Here is a 21,984-nt window from a genome sequence, read left to right as displayed (position 1 = left end):
TTAATCTCTGCCAGTCATGCCAAATGACCAACATTAATGCGAATGAAACTCAGTCTTGTGCCACAGTTAATCTCAAACCAGCCCTTTGTCATTGTTAATGATTTGAACCTCTTCATTGAAAGATCAACATTACTTGACTGTCTTCAGTTTAGTTTTATGAGAAAAAATGGTCCTATCTGAATGTGGTGGTGATTTATGTTCACTTACAGGACCCTTGTCCCATGTAGAGCTGTAGAGCTGTAGAGCTGAACTTCCATGCCTTTCAACACAGTGTATAGTTAATTAATTAGAGACTGAGCATTGAGCCACTGAACATGTGTACAATATTATTAGCTCACTTACTCAAGAAGACAGTGGTCCTTTGTCTTTAGGCTAGAAACCAAACTACAACAGAGGATGTAAATGTTGTATAACTTCCCATTATTAGTTGAGCTCTCACAATTATTGCAAAAACTTTTCTTTTTAATGGACAAAATAACCAGTAATGTCATTTTCTAGGCAAGAAATAATATAAAAAATTATGAGCCTTTTTTGGCCCAATATCCTGAAGGCATTGCCAATTGACTGGTTCTCAAAATTTTGAATAACAAGAACTTGGTGATAGTAGAAAAAGAGTAATTGTTTTCATCATGTGCACCGTTATACAGCTAAACAAATCATTCCGATGTTCACAATTCTGTCACATCTTTGAATCAAAATTTACATAATTTTACTTTTAGACTAAGCTCCTTTCTTAATACCAATGTGCCTCTTCTCATTACCATTGAAATATCTCATATGTGCTTTGCATCATGGTACAAGTGCTAATCCAGGAAGATAGTTTAGGTCTTTTAAACTTTATTTAGAGCCTCATACTCAACATGATCAGAGAACCTAAAGAAAAGTTAAGATACATTTCTTCCTTTGTGGAAGTGATGTACCCATTTTTAGTTTTCATAGGGGCCACTTCAATCTAGATCTTATAATTTTATAGAGTAGGTTCAATAAACTTCCCTTTTAGAGTATGAAAGTAATAACTTTTTTATTTCTTCAAAGTGCTAAACTGAAAAAATTAGTTTGGTCTACTCAGTTTGTTACCAATTATCATTAGAGTGTCATTTTGATAAAGGAGTCAGTCTAGCTTATATTTTTATACTGTTTTCTTTACCATAGAACAATATCTTCTGTTAAGTTCTTAGATATTAGCACCAGGGATATAGGCTTTTAAATTTCTATTATGTTGGTCTCTCTAGTGCTCTAACTTGGCAGTACAGCATTGACTAGATAGAGAAGAAATGCAAATTATACAGTAGGAGGCAGTTTCCTCCTTACTTTTACAACAACCAGAGGGTATTATTGTTGCCTGGAGTATCTAAAGATCCAGTTTCGTCCTTTTATTCCTGAGAGTTTTAAGAAAAGTGTCAGAGAACTGCTATATACTATTCCCTTATGATTTCCCTTCTGTTTGCTAATGAGGAATCACTAGGTGGCTTTACATTATTAGTATACACAATATATGCTCCCATAATACCTTAATGATAGTTATACCTTTATTGATAGTAATACTTTTAAGGCAGCATTGCTTAGCAATTGTCTATGTTTTAGGGCGTGATTTAACCTGCAAAGCATTGAAATCTGCGATTAAGTCATAACAAGGTGTCACTTTACTATTACTGCCTGTCATTCATTCAGCCACTTACTAATTCAACACATATTTTTTTAGTTCTTTCAGTATGTCAGGCATAATTCTACATGCTGTGTATACCATAAAGTACAAAACAGAGTGTACAGATAGAATACACTAATGTACTTATGTTAGCAGAGCATTCATAATACTGTGCTCCTTGGTGAAAACTCAAAATGCCAATACTATTTGAATCGTAGTCATTTACACACAGATCTCCTTGTGTGACTTGGGAAGAGCTCTGAATTCTGCATTTGTACAGAACTTATAGAATGAATTGGTTCCGGTTCTTTATCTTTATCCTACATAACATATCATGATATGTTATGCTTTTTTAAATGTTTTCTATGTGATTAGTATATAATTTCTGTCTGTTGACATTGGTATTTTTTATTTTAAAAAAATATTTATTATTTATTTGGTTGCGCTGGGTTTTAGTTGTGGCAGGCGAACTCTTAGATGTGGCATGCACGTGGGATCTAGTTCCCCGACCAGGGATTGAACCCAGGCCCCCCCCCCTCATTGGGAGAGCAGAGTCCCAACCATCATGCCACCAGGGAAGTCCCTGTATTTTTTATTTAAGTATACTCTTATTTATCCCTTCCTTTATTTATTAAGTACGGATTTACCGAATGCCTACTGTTTACTGGGCGTTGTTTTAGACACTAAGGCTATAATAGGAAAGAGAACAGAGGATAAATACATTTTGATGGAAATAATCACAGAGTGTAATAAGTGCCTTATTAATATAAGGCACTTATATTAGCCTTATTAATATAAGGCACTTATATTATAATAAGGGCTAATATAAATCTGGGCAAAGGAGGGTAGACAGGGAAGGCTTCCTGACGAAATGACATTTCATTCACACCCGAAAGATAAGAAGGACTCAGACATGCAGAAACTGGGGCAAATGCAAAGGTCTTGGAAAAGTTTGGTAAATTACGGAAACTGAGAGGAGGCCAGCACAATTGAAACAGTGGGAGAGAGAAGTGAGTGGCATGTCACGTGGTGACATTGGAAAAGCAGGCCAGAAACAGGTTTGCAGAACCATTGGCTGAAGTAAAGAGTTTGGGTTTTATTTTAAATGCAACAGGAAGCCTTTGAAAGGCTTCATTCAGGGTATGATATGACTTTTTTATGCTTTAAAAAAGATCACTCTGTCTGCTATATGGAAAATGGATTGGATGGGGACACGAAGGGAGGCCGGAACATCTGTTATGACAGGAAGGGATTGCTGTTATTAACTAGGCTCAGCATCCAGAGTGTTTAGAACCGTTAAGTCATACTTAAAGGCCTCTGAAGATATTCCACAGTGAAGTATATAGGAGTGTCTTCTTTGTAGTTTATTAAAGTTCTTCATGATAGAATATTGGACCTTGGCAGTTTTCTTCTCTTTTCACGCATATTTTCTTTCGTTGTGAGTATCAAACTTGTACCTAGCCAGGTTATGTCATGGTAGGGTTCCTCCTAGGTCTTGAATGTATTCTTGCTGTAGTTCTCCATCACATCTTATTTTTGAAATCATACTGTTGGTGTTTTACTATATAGATGACCAAGCTTCATCTATCACGTGTCCGAAGATGTTTACTAGTTCATTTAGCAAATAAGCCTTTCAGAAAGAGGCACTTAATTTCTCTTTCCGTATGTATATGCTGTATATTCTATCCCCGACATGCCATTATTTTTTAAATCATAGAGACAAATTATCTATATAAGTTAAATTGTGACCTAGCTTCTAAATACTGGCTACTTCTTTTTCATTTGGGATCATTTGCAAAGTTCGTGAATCATCACGTTGACTGTTCAGGGATCTATCCTTAGAGGACACCATCATCAGACTCCTGGTACTTAGCATGGGTATATAATAAATACTCTGGCTACACCGCTATCTAACTAACAGTTTTAGTCTATTCATGCACTGTCCGGTACAGTAGCCGCCCACCAGCCATGTATGACCACGTAGATTAAATGAAATTATTTTAAATGAAACACAATGTAAAATTCAGTTCCTCAGTCACCCACGATGGCCACATTTCAAGTGATCAAGTGCCATGTGTATTAAGTGGCAATGATACTGAACAGTACAGATATTGAACATTTCTATTTTTGTAGAAATTTCTCTTGGACAGTGCTGATCTAGACGGGACCATTTTCTATGTGATATGGAATGATGTTTAAAACCCTGAAAGAGCTGAAAATAATGACCTTTTTCTTTTCCTCTAATCTTTCAGTACTGTCACTCTATCACAAACTGTATGAACTTTATAACCTCAAACATTTTTTTTTTTAAAGAAGATGTTGGGGGTAGGAGTTTATTAATTAATTAATTAATTTTTGCTGTGTTGGGTTTTGGTTTCTGTGCGAGGGCTTTCTCTAGTTGTGGCAAGCGGGGTCTACTCTTCATCACGGTGCGCGGGCCTCTCACTATCGCGGACTCTCTTGTTACGGAGCACAGGCTCCAGACGTGCAGGCTCAGTAGTTGTGGCTCATGGGCCTAGTCGCTCCGCGGGATGTGGGATCCTCCCAGACCAGGGCTCGAGCCCGTGTCCCCTGCATTAGCAGGCAGATTCTCGACCACTGCGCCACCAGGGAAGCCCAACCTCAAACATTTTGGAAATTAAATGTTAGAACTTGCTTGCTTAATTGTTTCTATATGCCCCAGACATTTTCATTAAAGTCATTATGTCAAGTCCTTGGAAATGTTTTTGTTCCAGTCAATAAAAGTAGTTTGGGTTGGTGGTTCCACAAGCGGTCTCTTCCGCAAGTGGTCTCTATTCACAAGAGCCAAGAAATAACTTTATATTACACTGATTAGACCAGTGTCTTTGAACAACTGCTTTGGTTATTGTAAATATTATAAAATATTTATTTCTGGGATTTACTCACATTCAGAGAAGGTTGGAAGGCCAACATTATTGACACTTCTTTCACTGGAACAAAGAGGGACTATAATAACCAAAGAGTCCCTCACAAATATACCCTTATCTAGGTTCTTGAATAATTTGATTAGTCTTAGGAAATAGGAAAACATTTGTACTGGAACAAAGACTTTTGAAATAGCTAGATTATTGCTGTGTTTCTTGTCATTTTGAATTCACTTGAATTTCAAGGAAACAAAGGTGGTTTTTCTTTTTATTAATATGGTTCATGGAGGCTATGTGTATAATGAAAAAAAGTAGGAAAGTGAGAATGATGCTATTAGATTTTTCATTATTATACTCCTATCTGGTATGCAAATTTACCAAAAATTATATACTATTTAAAGTATATAACTTCATAATATAATTTCTTAATGCTAATTATTCTCCATAATTTTTATATGGTACTGTTAAATACTTAAGATAAATTGATTATGAAATAAGAGATAGATTTCTTATACCAAGCGTATTTGTTTCTCCCCTATTTATTTTTACTCTGTGTTAATTTTCAAATTATTTTACTTACAATTTCTCCTTTTTTTCTATTTGATTCTTTGTTAAAGTTATTATCAGGCTAATTGTATAATTTCAGTCTTATAATTGTGTAAATATTTCTGGTGTTATAATTGTGTTGGTATCATCACAAGATTGTTTTCCCAAGCATTTAGGAGACTGCAATGCCAAATTGAAATAGAACAGAGTACAGATCATTTAAATAACACAGAAACTAAAAAATAAAATCATGGTTATTAAACATTTTTCTTTTTTGGTTTAGTTATGGGATAGAACATTTGTTCTTCAACCAAAAGTTTCCACCTTGAGAAAGCCCAAATAGTGCCAATAGTGTATGTTTTAACCTGAATGCACCTTATCTTTATTTAAAAAATACGAATTTATTTATTTATTTATTTTGAATTTTATTTTATTTATTTATTTTGTTTACAGCAAGTTCTTATTAGTTATCTGTTTTATACATATTAGTGTATATCTGTCAATCCCAATCTCCCAATTCATCCCACCACCACCACCCCCCAAAAAACCATGAATTTTTACACTTTTGAGATTTTAACTGGTTTTCATGAATATATATCTCATCTTTTCCAGTAATTAATTGGTCTTATAGTTATGCCCCTCATAATCATTGTATGACAAATGAAATTATTTATAGCCGTCAACCAGATAAATTATCTGCCAGCAGGCTGAGAGTAATCTCTTCATAAGAAACAGACTTTATTATTTAAAGTGTTTAACTGCAGTATTAGCTCTCCTGTGAGGTTCAATGAACAGTTCCTGTTGAATGAAGGAGAGAAATGGAAAAGTATTTTATTCAGTGAAATTGGAATTCCATTAACTTAACATGTTCTCACCTCAAATAGTGGTTCTTAGAGCAATTATTGCAGCTGCTGGACCCAGGAAAGTAAAGCAAAGGAAAATGAAATTGTATATATTTCAATGTTAGTCATGGTGGAATTAGAAGTGGGTGTGGGAAAAATAGGAGAAGATGCTGGAAAAAAAAATCAAGTGTGTATTGTTCCATTCCAGGTGGCTGCTTCTTTGGTTCTGTTGTGGCTGCTTCCAAAGTGAGTATTCCATGTCCTATTGTGGATTGTATTTTGTTTCTATTGATTATTTGGGTCTTATTAATTATTGTAATATCCACTCTGCTTCATTTCCCCACAGTACTGTAGTGGAAAATTGAGTTCTTTTGTTTAAAATTGTGAGCATGTGCAGTTCCTGCAGCTCTTTACCAATTTTTAAAGGGTTTAGTTGTGCTTAGTTTCCATAAAATGCAATAACAATATTTAAAACAACCTTGCACACTTAGTATTTTCTCTGAGTATTTGAAATTTTATCTATTTCAGTGGTTAAAAACTTAATCTACTTTCTTGCAATAGTAAGTCCTTCAGGTTAAAGGCATAAGCTCTGCTAATGAAATATGTTGTGTTTCTTTAGACTCAAATTCAGCATCATTTACATGTATTGGAAATTCAATGGGAAAGTTTGGTTGCCTGATAGCAATTTCCTTTTGCTTTACAGAGTACTTCCTCAAGACAAAGGGAATAGTACTAAGAGTGCAAATAACAGTTATGCAGTGATCATCACCAACACCAGCTCGTATTATGTTTTTTACATTTATGTGGGAGTAGCTGACACTTTGCTTGCTCTGGGACTCTTCAGAGGTTTACCACTGGTGCATGCTCTAATCAGAGTGTCAAAAATACTACACCACAAAATGTTACAGTCTGTTCTTCAAGCCCCTATGTCAACCCTCAACACGTTGAAAGCAGGTACTTGACTAGGTGTACAAAATGAAGCTACTGCACCTCCACAAACAGGGCCTGTGAGTTGGTTGGTTTTCTAGTAGTAGCACTGGCTTTTGCATGCAGGCATCTACCCTTTGTTGAGCTTCCTTATGACTGGCATGTACCTGTCTCAGGTATTATAGGCTCTCAGATACAGTCACTCCTCATATTTTCTGTATCAGTTAATTAGAGTAGCTCAGTTTGTTAGGACATGATGCTGATGGGACTGTAGCAGCAGAAGCAGGCCCTTCTGAGTCAGCTGTCCTTCTCTGTTCAGATATTTGATCTAGCCCCCTTCTAAGCATCTTGCTGCCAATGTATATTGTTGTTTAAAAGAGGAGAAGATTGGAAGTGATCAAAAAAATTCTAAGATTCTTTTACTAATAAAGTGTTTTGATGAGGTAGAGTAATCTAGTTTCATGTAACTGTTCAAAGATGATCCCATAAATTCATTCAAGGTTGTTTTAAATGGGTTGGGTGGATCCCAAATGTATTTCTAAAGTATTTTTGACACTATCATAGAGGTTAGTAAAAGCGTACAAGCTGTCAGTTATGAGTAAGGTCTGAAGATCTAATGTATAATGTGGTGACTATAATTAATAACACTGCCCTGTGTTATTGAAATTTGCTAAGAGAATAAAACTGAAGTGTTCTCTCTCACACACACAAAGGTAACTATGAAAGGGGATGAATGTGTTAACGAACTCAGTGAGAGGAATCCTTTCCCAACGTATACATATATTAAATCATCACATTGTATACTTTAAATATCTTACAATTTTTTGTCAATTATACCTCAACAAAAATAATTAAGGCCACAGAAATTAAGAGTAGTGAAATAGAGGGACCAAAGATTTTAAAAACTAAGGACAATAAGGTACTTTGAAAGTAATCAATTTTATTGATTCCCCTTTAGACAAATTCACATTTAAAGAATCTGAGGTTAATAAGGAATCTCCCGAGTTTTATTCTTACAGAAATCTGTTGAACACTTACTTTCTATGGCACTAAGCCAGGGACTGGTATGAAAAGATGAATAAGGCACAGTTCTTGCCCTGGAAGAATCCAGTCAAGGGAGAGGAGGTAGACACAGGAACGCTTGATTATAAAGGAAAGAATAAATTCCAAGACTGAGATTTTTAGAGTGATATGTATCTAAAAATCTCAAGATAAGAATTATCCATCATTTTTTTCTGGGTAAAACATTTCAGTGTTCGTATTCAAGAAGATCTTCCTTACATTTATTCTTTTAAGCCCTTGTGTATCACTAAAGCCTTGCCTCATTTGGATATACTCATCACCACACTTCTGTTTTAGAGCTAAGAAATTTTAGACCTAAAAGAGAATGCCCAATTACCTTGATCCAATGATTTCATTTTTTTAAATGGGAAAACTGAGATCCAGAGAAGGTAGGGGACTTGCCCAGGATTCTAGCAGTGAGAAATGGGCAATGAGATATAATGAAAGGAGCATGGGAATTATTTGAGGTCTGGCTTGTCCTCATAAGAGTGATGATCATGGGCAAGTTACTCTTCTGAGACTTTGCATCCACATCTGTAAAATGAGGAAAGGAATAATTATCTCAGAGGGTCATTGTGAGAATGAAAAAAAGTCATCATCTACTAGCCTGTTACATAGCCAACATGAAATAAATGCCGGTTGCCCACTGTTGTTCCCTTTCTATTGTTTCCCATTTGAAATATACTAAGCACTAGAATGATGTATGTATATATATTATTTTTTACCAAAGCAACTTTCATTTTCTACACAGAATAAATACCATATGCTACTTTTTTTCAATTTTTGATTCATTTATGAAAAGATATACAAATATGTTTAATTAAATATGCTAAATAAAATATCATTAGTAAGGGCAAGGAGATAGTGACAAATAAAAAAATAATTGAATTCTTCCTACATAAGGCTTTTTGCCGAGGGCTCAGAGTGATACAAAATAAATGTGGCATGGTCCAATGACCTCTAGAAATTTACAGTCTAGAAAAAAGAGATGACATGTATACAAGCGACTGTACAACATGGATATAATTATTACAACACAGAAGTGCTGTAAAAATGTATTAAAGGTATTAAGTGTGTCCAGAGGAAGAAGGGATTAATTTGAGCTGGTGCAAAAATTGATGCTTCCTTGCAGGAGAGGCATTTGAGTTGGGCCAGGAAGGAGACATAGATTTTAACATGTAGACATGAGAGGAAAGGGTTTTCAGGCAGAGGAGCTACATGGAAAAGGCAAGGAGGTAGGAGAGTATAAGGTGTATTTAAACAATAAGCCAGTTTGAAACAATGTTTGAGAAGAGGAAGCTTGTACCTAGGGTAGTTTAAGGCCAAATCATGGAAGGTATTAAATATTAAACTAAGAATTTTAGACTTTATCCTGCCGTAAATGGGGGGGGAGTAAATGATAAGATTCAATATCACTTTGTTTGTACAGTAATATGTTATAATTATAGGTTTAACTCACCCCTAGACAACGTATTCCTCAAGGGCAAGGAGCAAGGCTTATTCACCTCTGTTATCTCAGTGCCTAGCATTGTGCCTGCCACCTAGCACTCCATGTGTAACTTTTCTTCCCTGAAGGAAAAAGTGATCAGACTTACAAATGTGAGTCTGTTAATTTAGAAAACAGACGGAAGCTTAGATTGCCAGTGAAGAGGGTAGAAAAGGAGGACATGGCAAAGGAGGTCCACATGGTGGGCAGGAAGGGGTTGAGAGCAGCCACGGGTTCTGCTGAGGTATGTTTTAGAAAGGTGTGGAAGTTGAAGGATACGGAGGCTCTATATTACAAAATACAGATATAAGGGAATGATGAGAGCATATCCAGAAAATTATTACTAAACTCAGGCTTGTAAATGGGAGACTGTAGTAGTAGGATGGGGGTGCCTATTCCTGACATAATTTGTGATAGGGCTCTATTAAAGACCTTGGTTTTTGCCTGAATCTTATAGCAATCTGTATTTTATAAAAGTTTAAAAGTAGGAGACAATAAGTTGAACACAGAGTTATTTAGAATCTTTGTACAACTTAGAATCCTTGTACTAACATTGTGTACGTCATTATATATATATATATATATATATATATGATTATGTACTCATTTGTATTTGAGTTCTGAAGGCTTCTGCTGTGCTCCAAAGTTATCAAATTCATCAGATATTGATATGTATTTTTAAGATTATTAGTTTCTGAAGAATTTTTCTTCACATTATAGGTGGGATTCTTAATAGATTCTCCAAAGATATAGCAGTTTTGGATGATCTTCTGCCTCTTACCATATTTGACTTCATTCAGGTTTGTAAAAATAAGTAATATTAAGTGACTTTGCTTTGTTGCACTTTTTAAAACTAATTGGAAAATGTAGTAAATTAGTTCTTGCTTACTTTTCATCTGATTAAGAGTTGAAGCCTGTATATTTATAAATCTTTTCAATATTAAAAAAAAATCTTCGAAATAGTCATAAATTTAGTAAATTCAGTAGTAAGTCAGAACTGTTTACCTGACCAAAACCTAAGGCAATTCCTCATTTAGATATAATAGCTGTCTACTTGGGAGTGATTTAAGATGTATAGCAGACCGCTTTCCCCCAAATCACTGCCCATGAAGTGTGACATTTTTGACATTGGCATCATTATTTAAGAGAAGTCACCTACCTCCAGAGGGCCCGTGTTAAAATGTAGATCAGTCAGTTTCCTGGTGGACTACAGTTTCAACCAGTCTCATCCATGAACACTTTGGCAAAGATTAGCTAGTTAGCAATCTCACAGTAAGGGCCATAATGCAGGGACAGAAGTACAGGTAAGTTTTCAAGCAGGTGAGAGAGGAAGGAAAAATTCAGGACTAGTCAGGACTATCCCTGGGTGACAGATCTGAAGACACCTGCAGGGCAGCCTAACTCTGAGCATGTGTCCTGGGGGTGGGGTGATTGCTGGTGAAAGTGGAGAAGGGAAGAAGGGGTTGGAGATGAAGTTGACCTAGGGGATACCGCATTAAGACTTCATAAGTGACAGAACTTGAGTGTTCTGAGTTAATAACCTTGGCTGTTGAACGAGGTTTGAAAACAGCTTACTGTCTGGCTTAGGTTGAGGCTCAGAGAGTAAATGACGCAGTCGCAATGACCTCCTTGGAGAGACACTTGGAACAGGATGCTGCCCATCTTAGGATGAGTTGTTTGCCACCTCCGCCACTGAGAACCTGTGAAATAGAATAACATACGGGCTATCACATTTGTGTGTATACACAACTGACATTGGCAGGTGCACAAAAACCAGATTGTCAGTTTACCTCATCTGGAATGATTGGCACAGTCAAGCACATTAACTGTTCCAGGTGAACTTTAGTATCTTGAGTTTCCTTCAGTTACTCTGTTTAGGGATATAACTTAGCAGCCGCTGCTGGAATTCTTTAACCGCTGCTGTGAGTTTATGCATGTGAAGGAATGTTTCCCATGTCTTTCTTTAATTTCCGGACATTTCTTCCTTGTTCTAGGATTGTAAATGACTGGTCTCAACTGTAATATTATTAAATCAGGTACAAACTGGAACATGGACATCTTGACATGATTGCAAAAGAATTCACGAATGTTAGCCCTTGATAATTAAAAAAAAAAAAACTTTTGTAGTCTGCTGAGTATTTTCTGAATAAGGCTTACTTCAGAAGTCCTTTGGGAGAGTGCGGTTTTGAACATTTATTTTATGAATTAACACGTCTTGACACATGTGATGGTTCTCATCCTTCCTCTTACGGCAATTTCAGTAGTTTCTGCTCAACTTCTAATGTTGTTGCAGCTCACTAGTTGTTTCATAAGTGATTGGGCAGGGCTTTTTTATTTTGATTTCCCTATTTTATTTACAAGGAGGTCTCACATTAAGGAAGCATGGTACATGACAATCAAATACAGTAAAAATCTGATTAATTTTGATTCATTAAAAAATGCATCAGAGGGGTCCTTTAAATTGTGAACCCCTTTGGTTATACTTATGTTCAGATTAGTTAAATTTCTTTTTAGTCACATTTCAGAAACAGATTTTTTTCACAGAATGAGGCACACCTGTAAATTTCCTTTTTTTAAAAAAATGTTATTTCTATTAACTCTAGTTCTTAACATTTGATAATATTCTGGGCAATTTACTTTCTGGATTGGAACATTGTATAGTGAAAATGAAAGATCCAGATTCTATTCTGCAGATACCATTGTTTATTTTACCTTGAGCAAGATACTTAACCTCTAAGAGTCTCAGGTTTCTCAAGTGAGGAAGATAAGTCTGATGATGGTCACTTTCAGTATTAAAGTCGTATGCTGCTGATGGGCATACTGGAAGTGGACCATACATGACAAATTTGAACTTGAAGCCACACAGAAAACGAACTATCCTGGCGTCCTACTTATCTCTATGCGTCAGTGACTGATTTTTTTCACAAAACAGAAGCCTCCGTGTTTTAAAATATGCAAATCTTCTCTTATCAGCCTCAAAACCTTTAGATTTGTTTGATTCTTTCTGTCTTACCCTAATATATGAATACACAGTGAGTCCCACCACTTTGATCTCTACTGTGTCTTTTACATCTTTTTTCTTCCCTTATTCATTCTATTAATCCCATTAATGCCTGGCTTAAAAATTCTCAAGGACTAACTATCAATTATGAATGAAATTCCAGATCTGGTGTTCATTGCCTGGTTTTAAATAGGTATTTATTATCTATTTATTGATCAATCAATTTATTAATTAACCTTCTAAATGATTTCAAAGTGATCCTTCATTCTTATCATCTGGTGCCTTGCAGGTTTTATAGTCTGTTGATTTGTTTTCCCCTAGAATTTTAGGATTTGGGTAAGGATGAATGGGAATTAGAATCTGTACTCACATTTCCATCTTGTATTGAAGTCCCTCTATTTATTTATTTTGTTGTCCTCTCACTAATATTCCTGGTCTGAAATGACTTGTTTCTTATTCACTGTGAATTAAAAACTAGGACAGAATTTAAAGTTTCTTTGTATAATTAGAATATCAAACATATTAAACCACTACCTTTAGTTTTGCACAAGTGCTAAATTATTAGCTTCTGACCTCAATGCCTAAGGATGGCTTCTTATAAAGCAAATAGAGTTATTTTCCTCAAAGCTTAGATTTACTGTCCACTTCTTAGTTTGGGCTTTATTCTGGATAATTTTAATCTCTGGAAATCTACCTTGTGAATATTTCACCATTTCCAGGTTTACCCACCTTCTCCATTCTTCTCAAACCCTATGTGATATCTTGGTTGGGTTGGCTGCACAATTCTTCCTGTTCTATTGTAAAATAGTTATTGTCATTCCTAAGAATCTCCACCATATCAGCAATAATTAAGTCAGAAAGAGAGAAACAAATACCGTATGCTAACACATATATATGGAATCTAAAAAAAAAAAAAAAATGGTCATGAAGAACCTAGGGGCAAGACAGGAATAAAGACACAGACCTACTAGAGAATGGATTTGAGGATACGGGGAGGGGGAAGGGTAAGCTGGGACAAAGTGAGAGAGTGGCACGGACATATATACACTACCAAACCTAAAACAGATAGCTAGTGGGAAGCAGCCGCATAGCACAGGGAGATCGGCTTGGTAATTTGTGACCACCTGGAGGGGTGGGATAGGGAGGGTGGGAGGGAGAGAGACGCAAGAGGGAAGAGATATGGGGACATATGTATATGTATAACTGATTCACTTTGTTATAAAGCAGAAACTAACACACCATTGTAAAGCAATTATACTCCAATAAAATGTTAAAAAAAAAGAAAAAACAAACAAAGAAAAAAATAATGATCACTTTCCCCACCCATTGTTATAATCCAACAGCTCCAGATTGGAATTACATGGTAAAAATAGCACAAGACAAATGAACACAGTGCCGTTCACAACTGTCAACAGCAAACAAAAAAAAAACCCTGATTCTAATGGAATAGCTGAACGTTTCCATGTTGCCAATGCAATAGCATTTGTGCTTCAGACATACTGGTATTTAATATGGTGGCCCATTTAAATTAAATTGTATTTCCTAGTAAATAATGCTTGGAAGTTAATTTTTCTCTTTTTTTCAAAAGATCCTATTTCTGAGAAATAAATACCCTCAGTTAAAAAACTGAGTCCTTCGCCATTGATGAAGTCTTGTCATGTAGTAACTGGGGCGTTTGAGGCTTTCTCATTGTACTGGTGGAACTTGTAGGGCAAGAACAGAATAGAGAAGACTTTCTTTAGATTATTGAGTCATCATATGTACTTAGTCCAGTGTTTGGCACTGTATTTATCTGAGTATTTGTTGAATGAAAATGAGTGAAGGGCTTATTGTAGAATTTGATGATGGACACCTTAGAGGCATTTTCCCTAGAAAAGTATCATTGAGATATGATCATCCGAAGCTTTAGATGAACATAACAACCCATTCAAAGAAGATTTATGCAGATCTTAGTTACATGCTTATTCATGTTTTCATCTACCAAAATGTTCTGTATTTCTGTATCGGTTGTACATGTGTTGTACAAAGTACATTGGTTGTACAAAGTACATATGTCACCCATGGCGGTTGGTAGACAACTGGCTCAGTGATTATCAGATAGATGTTATGATAGGTTTATTTTTCAACCCTTGTTGTGACAGTTACTTTATTTATGCTTTATTCACATGGGGTATTGTGGAACAAATGTTAGCAGATTTTTTTTTAATATGTATGGATTTAGTGTCCTTTGGAAATATAGAATTTAAGCATTGAACTTGATCTGAAGAACACCAATATGGTTAACTTGTTTCTGAGACTGCCCACAAGGATCCAGTTTTGAGGGTGGATAATGTGAAGATATGTCTCTAATGAATGGGCTTGACTGAAACACAAAATTCATTTGATAATATATGAGAGAAAAGTGGTCTAATTTCAAATTAAATCAGCCATACCCCCAAAATCTTCTTTTTTCTTTTTTTTTTGAGCCTCTAGGTCATCTTCGATTGTTTTAAGGAACAGTAACAAAAACAGGAAGGGGAGTGAAATTTATTAAGTATACTTTTTTTTTTAATCTTAAATGTTAATCAACTAGGTTTGGAGAAATTAAGTAGCTTGCCTAGATGACCAAGCCTACCAGATTTTTCTGACTCAAAAGGCTCCAAGATGAATGCCCAATTTTCAGAAATTGTCTGAACAAAATAAATCCTACAATTTCATATTCATACTAAAATTATTTTAAAATATAAAGTTTGTTTTAAAAGAAGCCCAGGCTAGAAAAAAATTATGTTCATTTAAAATTTATTTGTCATACAGCACTTTAAAGTGTATAGGAAGTGAGTATATACTAAGATGCAAGAATACCGTGTTTTCTAAACTTCAAAATATTATTATGAGCAACCTAAACAATTTTTGGAATTTTGATAGAACTTATGAAAAACGTACTTTGAGGTGGCTGCCTTCCCAGTATGAAGGTACCTGCCCCGTATTAAGAATGGAACAGAGTGTGAAGACCCTATTTAGAAAGATGTTGCTAACATACCTTGTCCACTTTGCAACACGGAACAATTTACTTACCAGTGTATTTTCTTTGATCCCACAGTTGTTATTAATTGTGATTGGGGCTATGGCGGTAGTCTCAGTTTTACAACCCTACATCTTCCTAGCTACAGTGCCAGTGATAGCGGCTTTTATTCTATTGAGAGGCTACTTCCTCTGCACCTCACAGCAACTCAAACAGCTGGAATCTGAAGGTATGATGCAGCCTGTGCAACGCTCACCTGGGAAAATATCACAAGAGCTATTCGTGGATATTTATCTGTGATTTATGTACCTTTCCAAAATTTTTTTCCTATTTTTAAACTCTTGCATTATATGACAATGACTTTTAAAAACATCTATTTCAACTGTGATCCAGGCCGTGTCTGTACATTCTCATCATATATAACTCTCTTGGGTCTCATACTTTTGTTATTCATTAGATCTTAAGTATTATTATTGAGAATTTGACCTTTGTCTTCTTTCAGATTTAAAATATAATGTTAAACCACAAACTATCCCCCCCCAAAAAAATAGTATAAGTAGGAAAAGGAAACAGTAAATTATAAAGAACACATAGATTGTTTTTATTAATTAATGACCATGTGACTTCATTTTGATTTTAAAACAAGTATATAGAGTCTTAGGAGGCTTGATGTATATGATATCCATTCATAATCATATAAACTAAAATTTGAAAAGATAGTGCTACTATCACTAAATGTTTGTGTGTGTTCCCAAATGGTACTGGACAAAATTCTTCCCTCTGGCTTGTTTTCAGACACCTTTCCTTTCTCTCCTGGGGGTCTGCCTTTTTGTGTGCCCCCAAACACTGCTTGAGCTCTTTGGGAAGCACATTGTTCAGTAACAGCCTTTGTTTGGGTGCATTTTTGGGGGATATATTTCCAGTGTGTTTCTGCATTGAAGGTTATTTGCTAAATTAAGTCACATAAACTTTCTTAATTGAGGCCTTGAATAAATTGTCTCAAAAGAAAAACATTTTCTCTGATTAATTTAGGATTAGTCAGATAAACAATGCCCAGTGGTAGCCAAGGAATATGAATAAATAATGGCAGTGATTTTATAATAAGTTCCCATCCATGGTAACCAAGTAAAAAAGAGGGTAACTCATTAAAAAAATAACAGATTGCATCTATTCAAAGTACAGCACCAGAATGAAAAGCCTTTTTAACCAATGACGTTTGTTGTTTGGTTATTCTTTAAGCCACTCTTTTTAAAGTAAGAATTTGCATTATGTGTTTACATGACTTGCATTATTTTCTATGGGAATATTTCACAGGCAGAAGTCCAATTTTCACTCATCTTGTTACGAGCTTAAAAGGACTATGGACACTTCGTGCCTTTGGACGGCAGCCTTACTTTGAAACTTTGTTCCACAAAGCTCTGAATTTACATACTGCCAACTGGTTCTTGTATCTATCAACACTGCGCTGGTTCCAAATGAGAATAGAATTGATTTTTGTCCTCTTCTTCATTGCTGTTACCTTCATTTCCATTTTAACAACAGGTACTGTGAGCTCCTTAACTATTTAGCTAAGCATTTAATTTAAAGCTTTGCCAACCAATAAAATGCTACATTCTTATAGGTTAAAAATTTTAGGTATCTTTAAATCAATTTTTTGAGAGTTAATTGATCAAAAAATTTGTTTATTGTTGAATGAATGATTTCTTTGAATTAGAGATGTATGCAGTTGAAAAACTGAGATACAAGGAGTGTCAGATAACAAATCTGTGATTCAAAGAGAAAAACCATCTAATACTCTCATTTTGATAAAGGATCTTGGCTTCAAAAGTAACAGGTCTCTTTATTAAAGAACTCTCTGAATAGGGGAAAAGAAACATCCAAATTTATATACAGATACACACAAAACCTCCATCCCTGGTAAATTTTGTTCTTTTAACCACCTGTTGGTGCAATTTGTCATCCTAATGTGAACTTTGCATGGTGAAAAACTGCCACAGAAGTGAAAGAACTTAGGTGAAAGTGCCATGTTTTTCAAATACAGATGTTCTGAGTTTTAGGATCTTTGGGTGACAAACGTAAACTATTTCATCGTAAGTAAAATGAAAACCTATATAGACAAGTGAGTTCTTCTAATTAAAAAAGGTGAATTACTGAGCTATAAGAAAAGTTGAAATATCTTATATATGTGACTGTGGACAGAGATTCAGAGTGACTGCCAAATCTGAGGGGTCGTTCGTTTCTAAGAATAGAATCCGGATCAAACAAAATGAAGTGCGTGTTGGAGAATTATAGGAGGACCTCGTGGAGCACAGGGTGGGAGGCACACGGAGCCTCCAGGGAAAATGGGACAGGCGTGGAGAGTCGGACTCAGAGCTTCCTGTCTCTGGGCACTGGATGCCGGCTGTGCCCACTCCTTCCTCTGGCTACTTCATTCATTTCTCTTTCTCTGAAGACTGGCTTCCCTAATGTCCCAGAGCTGTGCTACAGTGACCTTATATGGCCTCTCCATTCAGGCCCTTTGAATGAACAGCTGACTTCCTCTGTCCAGTTACCAAGTATGGGCAAGAACCGAAAACAGGGTCATTTTGGCTGAAGGGTCCACCTGCCATCCACACAGGTGCCGTGAGAGTAGTGGATTCCCCGCCTTCACTGTTCTCTCAGCCTAGGGCGATGGGAAATTACTCTATGAAAGGAATATAAAGGGTCAGGCAAATGAACTAAATCCTTAGCAGTACAGTAATTTGGGGCAACTTTAAAACAAAATAAAATCTCTTTTGCAGTTCAGAATTTTTTAAAAATTTTGCCTTTGATTAAGTTATTTGAAATGGGATCCAAGAGGGCTGAGTGAACAAGGATTTGTTAACAGTGAATTCAAACCAATATATCATGTGCTATAACATAATGGTTAAGGATCTGATTGAGTCCCGATTTACCAGGCATGATAGTCAAAGCATTTAGCAATCAGTATAGTTCAGGACCTATCCATTAAATCAGATGCCGAGCCAGAGTGAATGTTAGCCACACAGCTAATAACAACCCTGTCTTTGCTGGTCTTCAGCTGTGGTAACTTGTACACTTTAACTAACTTCTCTAAAGCCCTCATTTTCCTCATGTATAAATAAACATAATGATAGTACCTATCCCGTAAGTTTGTGGTGAATATTAAACGTGATAATTTGTATAAAACACTTAGTATAGTGCCTGGTCCATAGTAAGCACCTGAAAATCTCATATTACTTATTATTGTTATTATTTTTAAAATTTTATCTTACTCTCATCTTAATCTTCAGAATGAGTAATATATTGGGGCCCTGGATAAATCTTACCTATTTAGAATAAATGATTTAGTATGAAAAGCACATACCTGCTATCTATGGTTTGTTTTCTGTTAGAGGAATTGCAGAAGCAAAGTTTCAATTCATAATAATGGGATGAATTATTTCTCCCAATTTTAGAACCCTATGACAGTTTTATCATGCATTACAGATGCGAAGACTGACTCTCAATTGAGACTTGATAACCTAAATTTATAATAATGTAAGAACATTCCTATTAGAAAAATTGTAGGGCTATGAATAGAGAGTATTTATGAATTTTAATTAGTGGTCCCCTGTAGCCCTTAAAAACTATTTAATTAGACATTTAAGTATTGTTCTTCCTGGGTGAACGAGTCAATTTTTTTTTTAACATAAAGAGCAGTCTTCTCTTTTTCCAAATGGCAGACCCATGAGTTCTGACTTCCCCATGAAACTCGAAGTTCTTTCTTCCCAGCAGCATCTGATTGGCAGAGAAAGTCCTCCTCGCAAAGGCATGAAGTACATCTAAACATCTTCTGGATGCTGTTCACACACATATCTCTCCTACTTTTGACTTCTTTGTAGAGGAGCTTATTCAGACACAGTACTTTTTTTCCATTGTCCATTATTTGAAGTCTTTGAAGGTATTATTACTTACAGAGTAATAGTAGAAGGGATAAAAGTGATATTTACCCAACACCAACATCCCCTTCAATATCTGAAGCATTTAAAAAAGGGCAACTTGGGCTTCCCTGGTGGCGCAGTGGTTGAGAGTCCACCTGCCGATGCAGGGGACACGGGTTCGTGCCCCGGTCCGGGAAGATCCCACATGCTGTGGAGCGGCTGGGCCCGTGCGCCATGGCCGCTGGGCCTGCGCGTCCGGAGCCTGTGGTCCGCAACGGGAGAGGCCACAACAGTGAGAGGCCCGTGTACCGCAAAAAAAAAAAAAAAAAAAAAAAAAAAGGTAACTCTTTCCTAATAGTCAATCACTCTTTGATTTAAAATGTTGGTTGAATACTTATTATATACAGGGCATATTATTACTAGGGATACATGCTGTGGGGATCTGAGATGAAAAATGGTTAAAACTGGCACAGAATCAAAATGTAACTTTAATATGTGCCCTCTTCTAGGAATACATAAAGTGGCTCACAGAAGAGAGAAATAGCATAAAGTTTGTTTATATCTTTTTTCCACCTATAGGTGAAGGAGAAGCAACAGCTGGGATTATTCTAACTTTAGCCATGAATATCATGGGTACACTACAGTGGGCCGTAAACTCTAGCATAGATGTGGATAGCTTGGTAAGTATTATTCTTTTTATCTTCTATGAAAAAAAATTCAGATGAACCAAAAAGTATAGGTAATAACATAAGGGATGACTATATACCCAGACCCAGTTTAAGATATAAAACACTGCGGATAAATCGAAGGTCACTATCTATCTCTCATTAAACCCATAACTCTTCTTTCCTCCACATAAATAGCCACAATCAAGATCTGGTGCTACGGTGAACATTCTTGCAGTCTCCTTGCCCAGGATTTTTCTAGGATAGCCATCCAGGAGTGGTATTGCTAGGCCATAGAAGTCACCCACGTTCAACTTTACAAGATGGTGCCAAATTGTTCTAAGATCTGTTGTACCAGTTTAACCTCCCATCAAGAGAGTATAAGAATTCTCAGAGGTCCATAGCTATGACCTGCAACACTTGATATTGTCAGACTTTGGTTTAATTGAAGTATAGTTGATTTACAATACTGTGTTAGTTTCAGGTGTACAGTGAAGTGATTCAGTTATATATATTTTTCAGATGATTTTCCATTATAGGTTATTACAAGATATTGAATATAGTTCCCTGTGGATATAGTAAATCCTTGTTGCTTATCTATTTTATATATAATAGTTTGTATCTGCTAACCCTATACTCCTAATTTATCCCTCCGCTCCTCCCTTTCCCCTTTGGTAACCATAAGTTTGTTTTCTATGTCTGTGAGTCTGTTTCTGTTTTGTATATAGATTCATTTGTATTACTTTTTAGATTCCACATATAAGTGATAATATATAGCATCAGTATTTCTCTGTCTGACTTCATTAGTATGATAATCTCTAGGTCCATCCATGTTGCTGCAAATGGCATTATTTCATTCTTTTTTATGGCTGAGTAGTATTCCATTGTATATATGTACCGCATCTTCTTTATCCATTCATCTGTCGATGGACACTTAGGTTGCTTCCATGTCTTGGCTATTGTAAACAGTGCTGCTGTGAACATTGGGGTACATGTATCTTTTCGAATTAGCTTTTAACTTTTCCAGACATATGCCCAGGAATGGGATTGCTGGATCAAATGGTAGCTCTATTTTAATTTTTTTTAAGGAACCTCCCCATACTGTTTTCCATAGTGGCTGCACAAATTTACCTTCCCACCAGTAGTGTAAGAGGGTTCTCTTTTCTCCACAACCTCTCCAGCATTTATTATTTGTAGACTTTCTGATGATAGCCATTCTTGTCAGACTTTTTAATTTTGGAAATCTGATGGGTATGAAGTGAATGCTAGGGAGATAGGGCAGCTTAATACATACTTATTGGCCATTTGAGATTCCTTCTCTGTTAATTGCTTGTGCATTTCGATTGCTCATTTTTCAAGTAGATTGGTTTCTTTCTTAATTCATTTGTTGGAGTTTATGAATTCTGAATCAGTTATCACTTCTTTACATTTCAAACATGGTCCTTCAGTCAGTGGTTTAGCTTATAGTATCTTTTGATGAAACTTTTAAGTTTAATGAAATTAAATTTTTCAATATTTTCCTTTATGTTTTGTGCTTTTGGTATCTTTTTAAGAAATCCTCCCCTATCTTGGGTTTTCAAATTTATCAGCATTACATTTTTCATAATATTTTTTCATATTTTTAAAATTTCCACAGTCTTTTTTTTTTTCTTTGGTGGTAGCTCCTCATTCTCAAGTGTTTATCATTGCCTTCTCTTTTTGCTTGGTCAATATTGCCACATATTTATGTAATTTATTAGTGTGTACAAAGACCATATTTTGGTTTTGTGATTCCTCTTGTTTTGGTTCCTTGGAGTGCAGAGCCTGCAGTAATGTATGTGAGGTAACACTGTGTCCAGGGCACAAATCCCATGGCAGCAAGAGTGAGAGATAAATGGAATCAAGGCATATTTCCCCTTTTATTTAAAAAACAAATGCATGGGCTTCCCTGGTGGTGCAGTGGTTGAGAGTCCGCCTGCCGATGCAGGGGACACGGGTTCATGCCCCGGTCCGGGAAGATCCCAC

General features: G+C 35.9%; 1 protein-coding gene across 1 annotated transcript in view; it reads left to right on the top strand.

Annotated features, from left to right (window-relative positions):
- Nucleotides 1–21,984, top strand: part of CFTR (CF transmembrane conductance regulator) — a gene marked incomplete at its 5' end in the record, with an annotated part of 192,659 nt that overhangs the window by 119,133 nt on the left and 51,542 nt on the right. The window contains 6 exons of the mRNA XM_082662061.1: nt 6,127–6,164; nt 6,622–6,872; nt 10,114–10,193; nt 15,474–15,624; nt 16,710–16,937; nt 19,895–19,995. Coding sequence (XP_082518187.1) covers nt 6,127–6,164; nt 6,622–6,872; nt 10,114–10,193; nt 15,474–15,624; nt 16,710–16,937; nt 19,895–19,995 — 849 coding nt within the window. The remainder of the gene's footprint in view (nt 1–6,126; nt 6,165–6,621; nt 6,873–10,113; nt 10,194–15,473; nt 15,625–16,709; nt 16,938–19,894; nt 19,996–21,984) is intronic.

This window comes from Grampus griseus, assembly GCF_964374135.1.
Source record: "Grampus griseus genome assembly, chromosome: 9".
In the NCBI taxonomy this organism is placed as follows: Eukaryota; Metazoa; Chordata; class Mammalia; order Artiodactyla; family Delphinidae; genus Grampus; species Grampus griseus.
The sequence above is the reverse complement of the archived record's forward strand: the minus strand, read 5'-3'. Positions and strand labels throughout refer to the sequence as shown.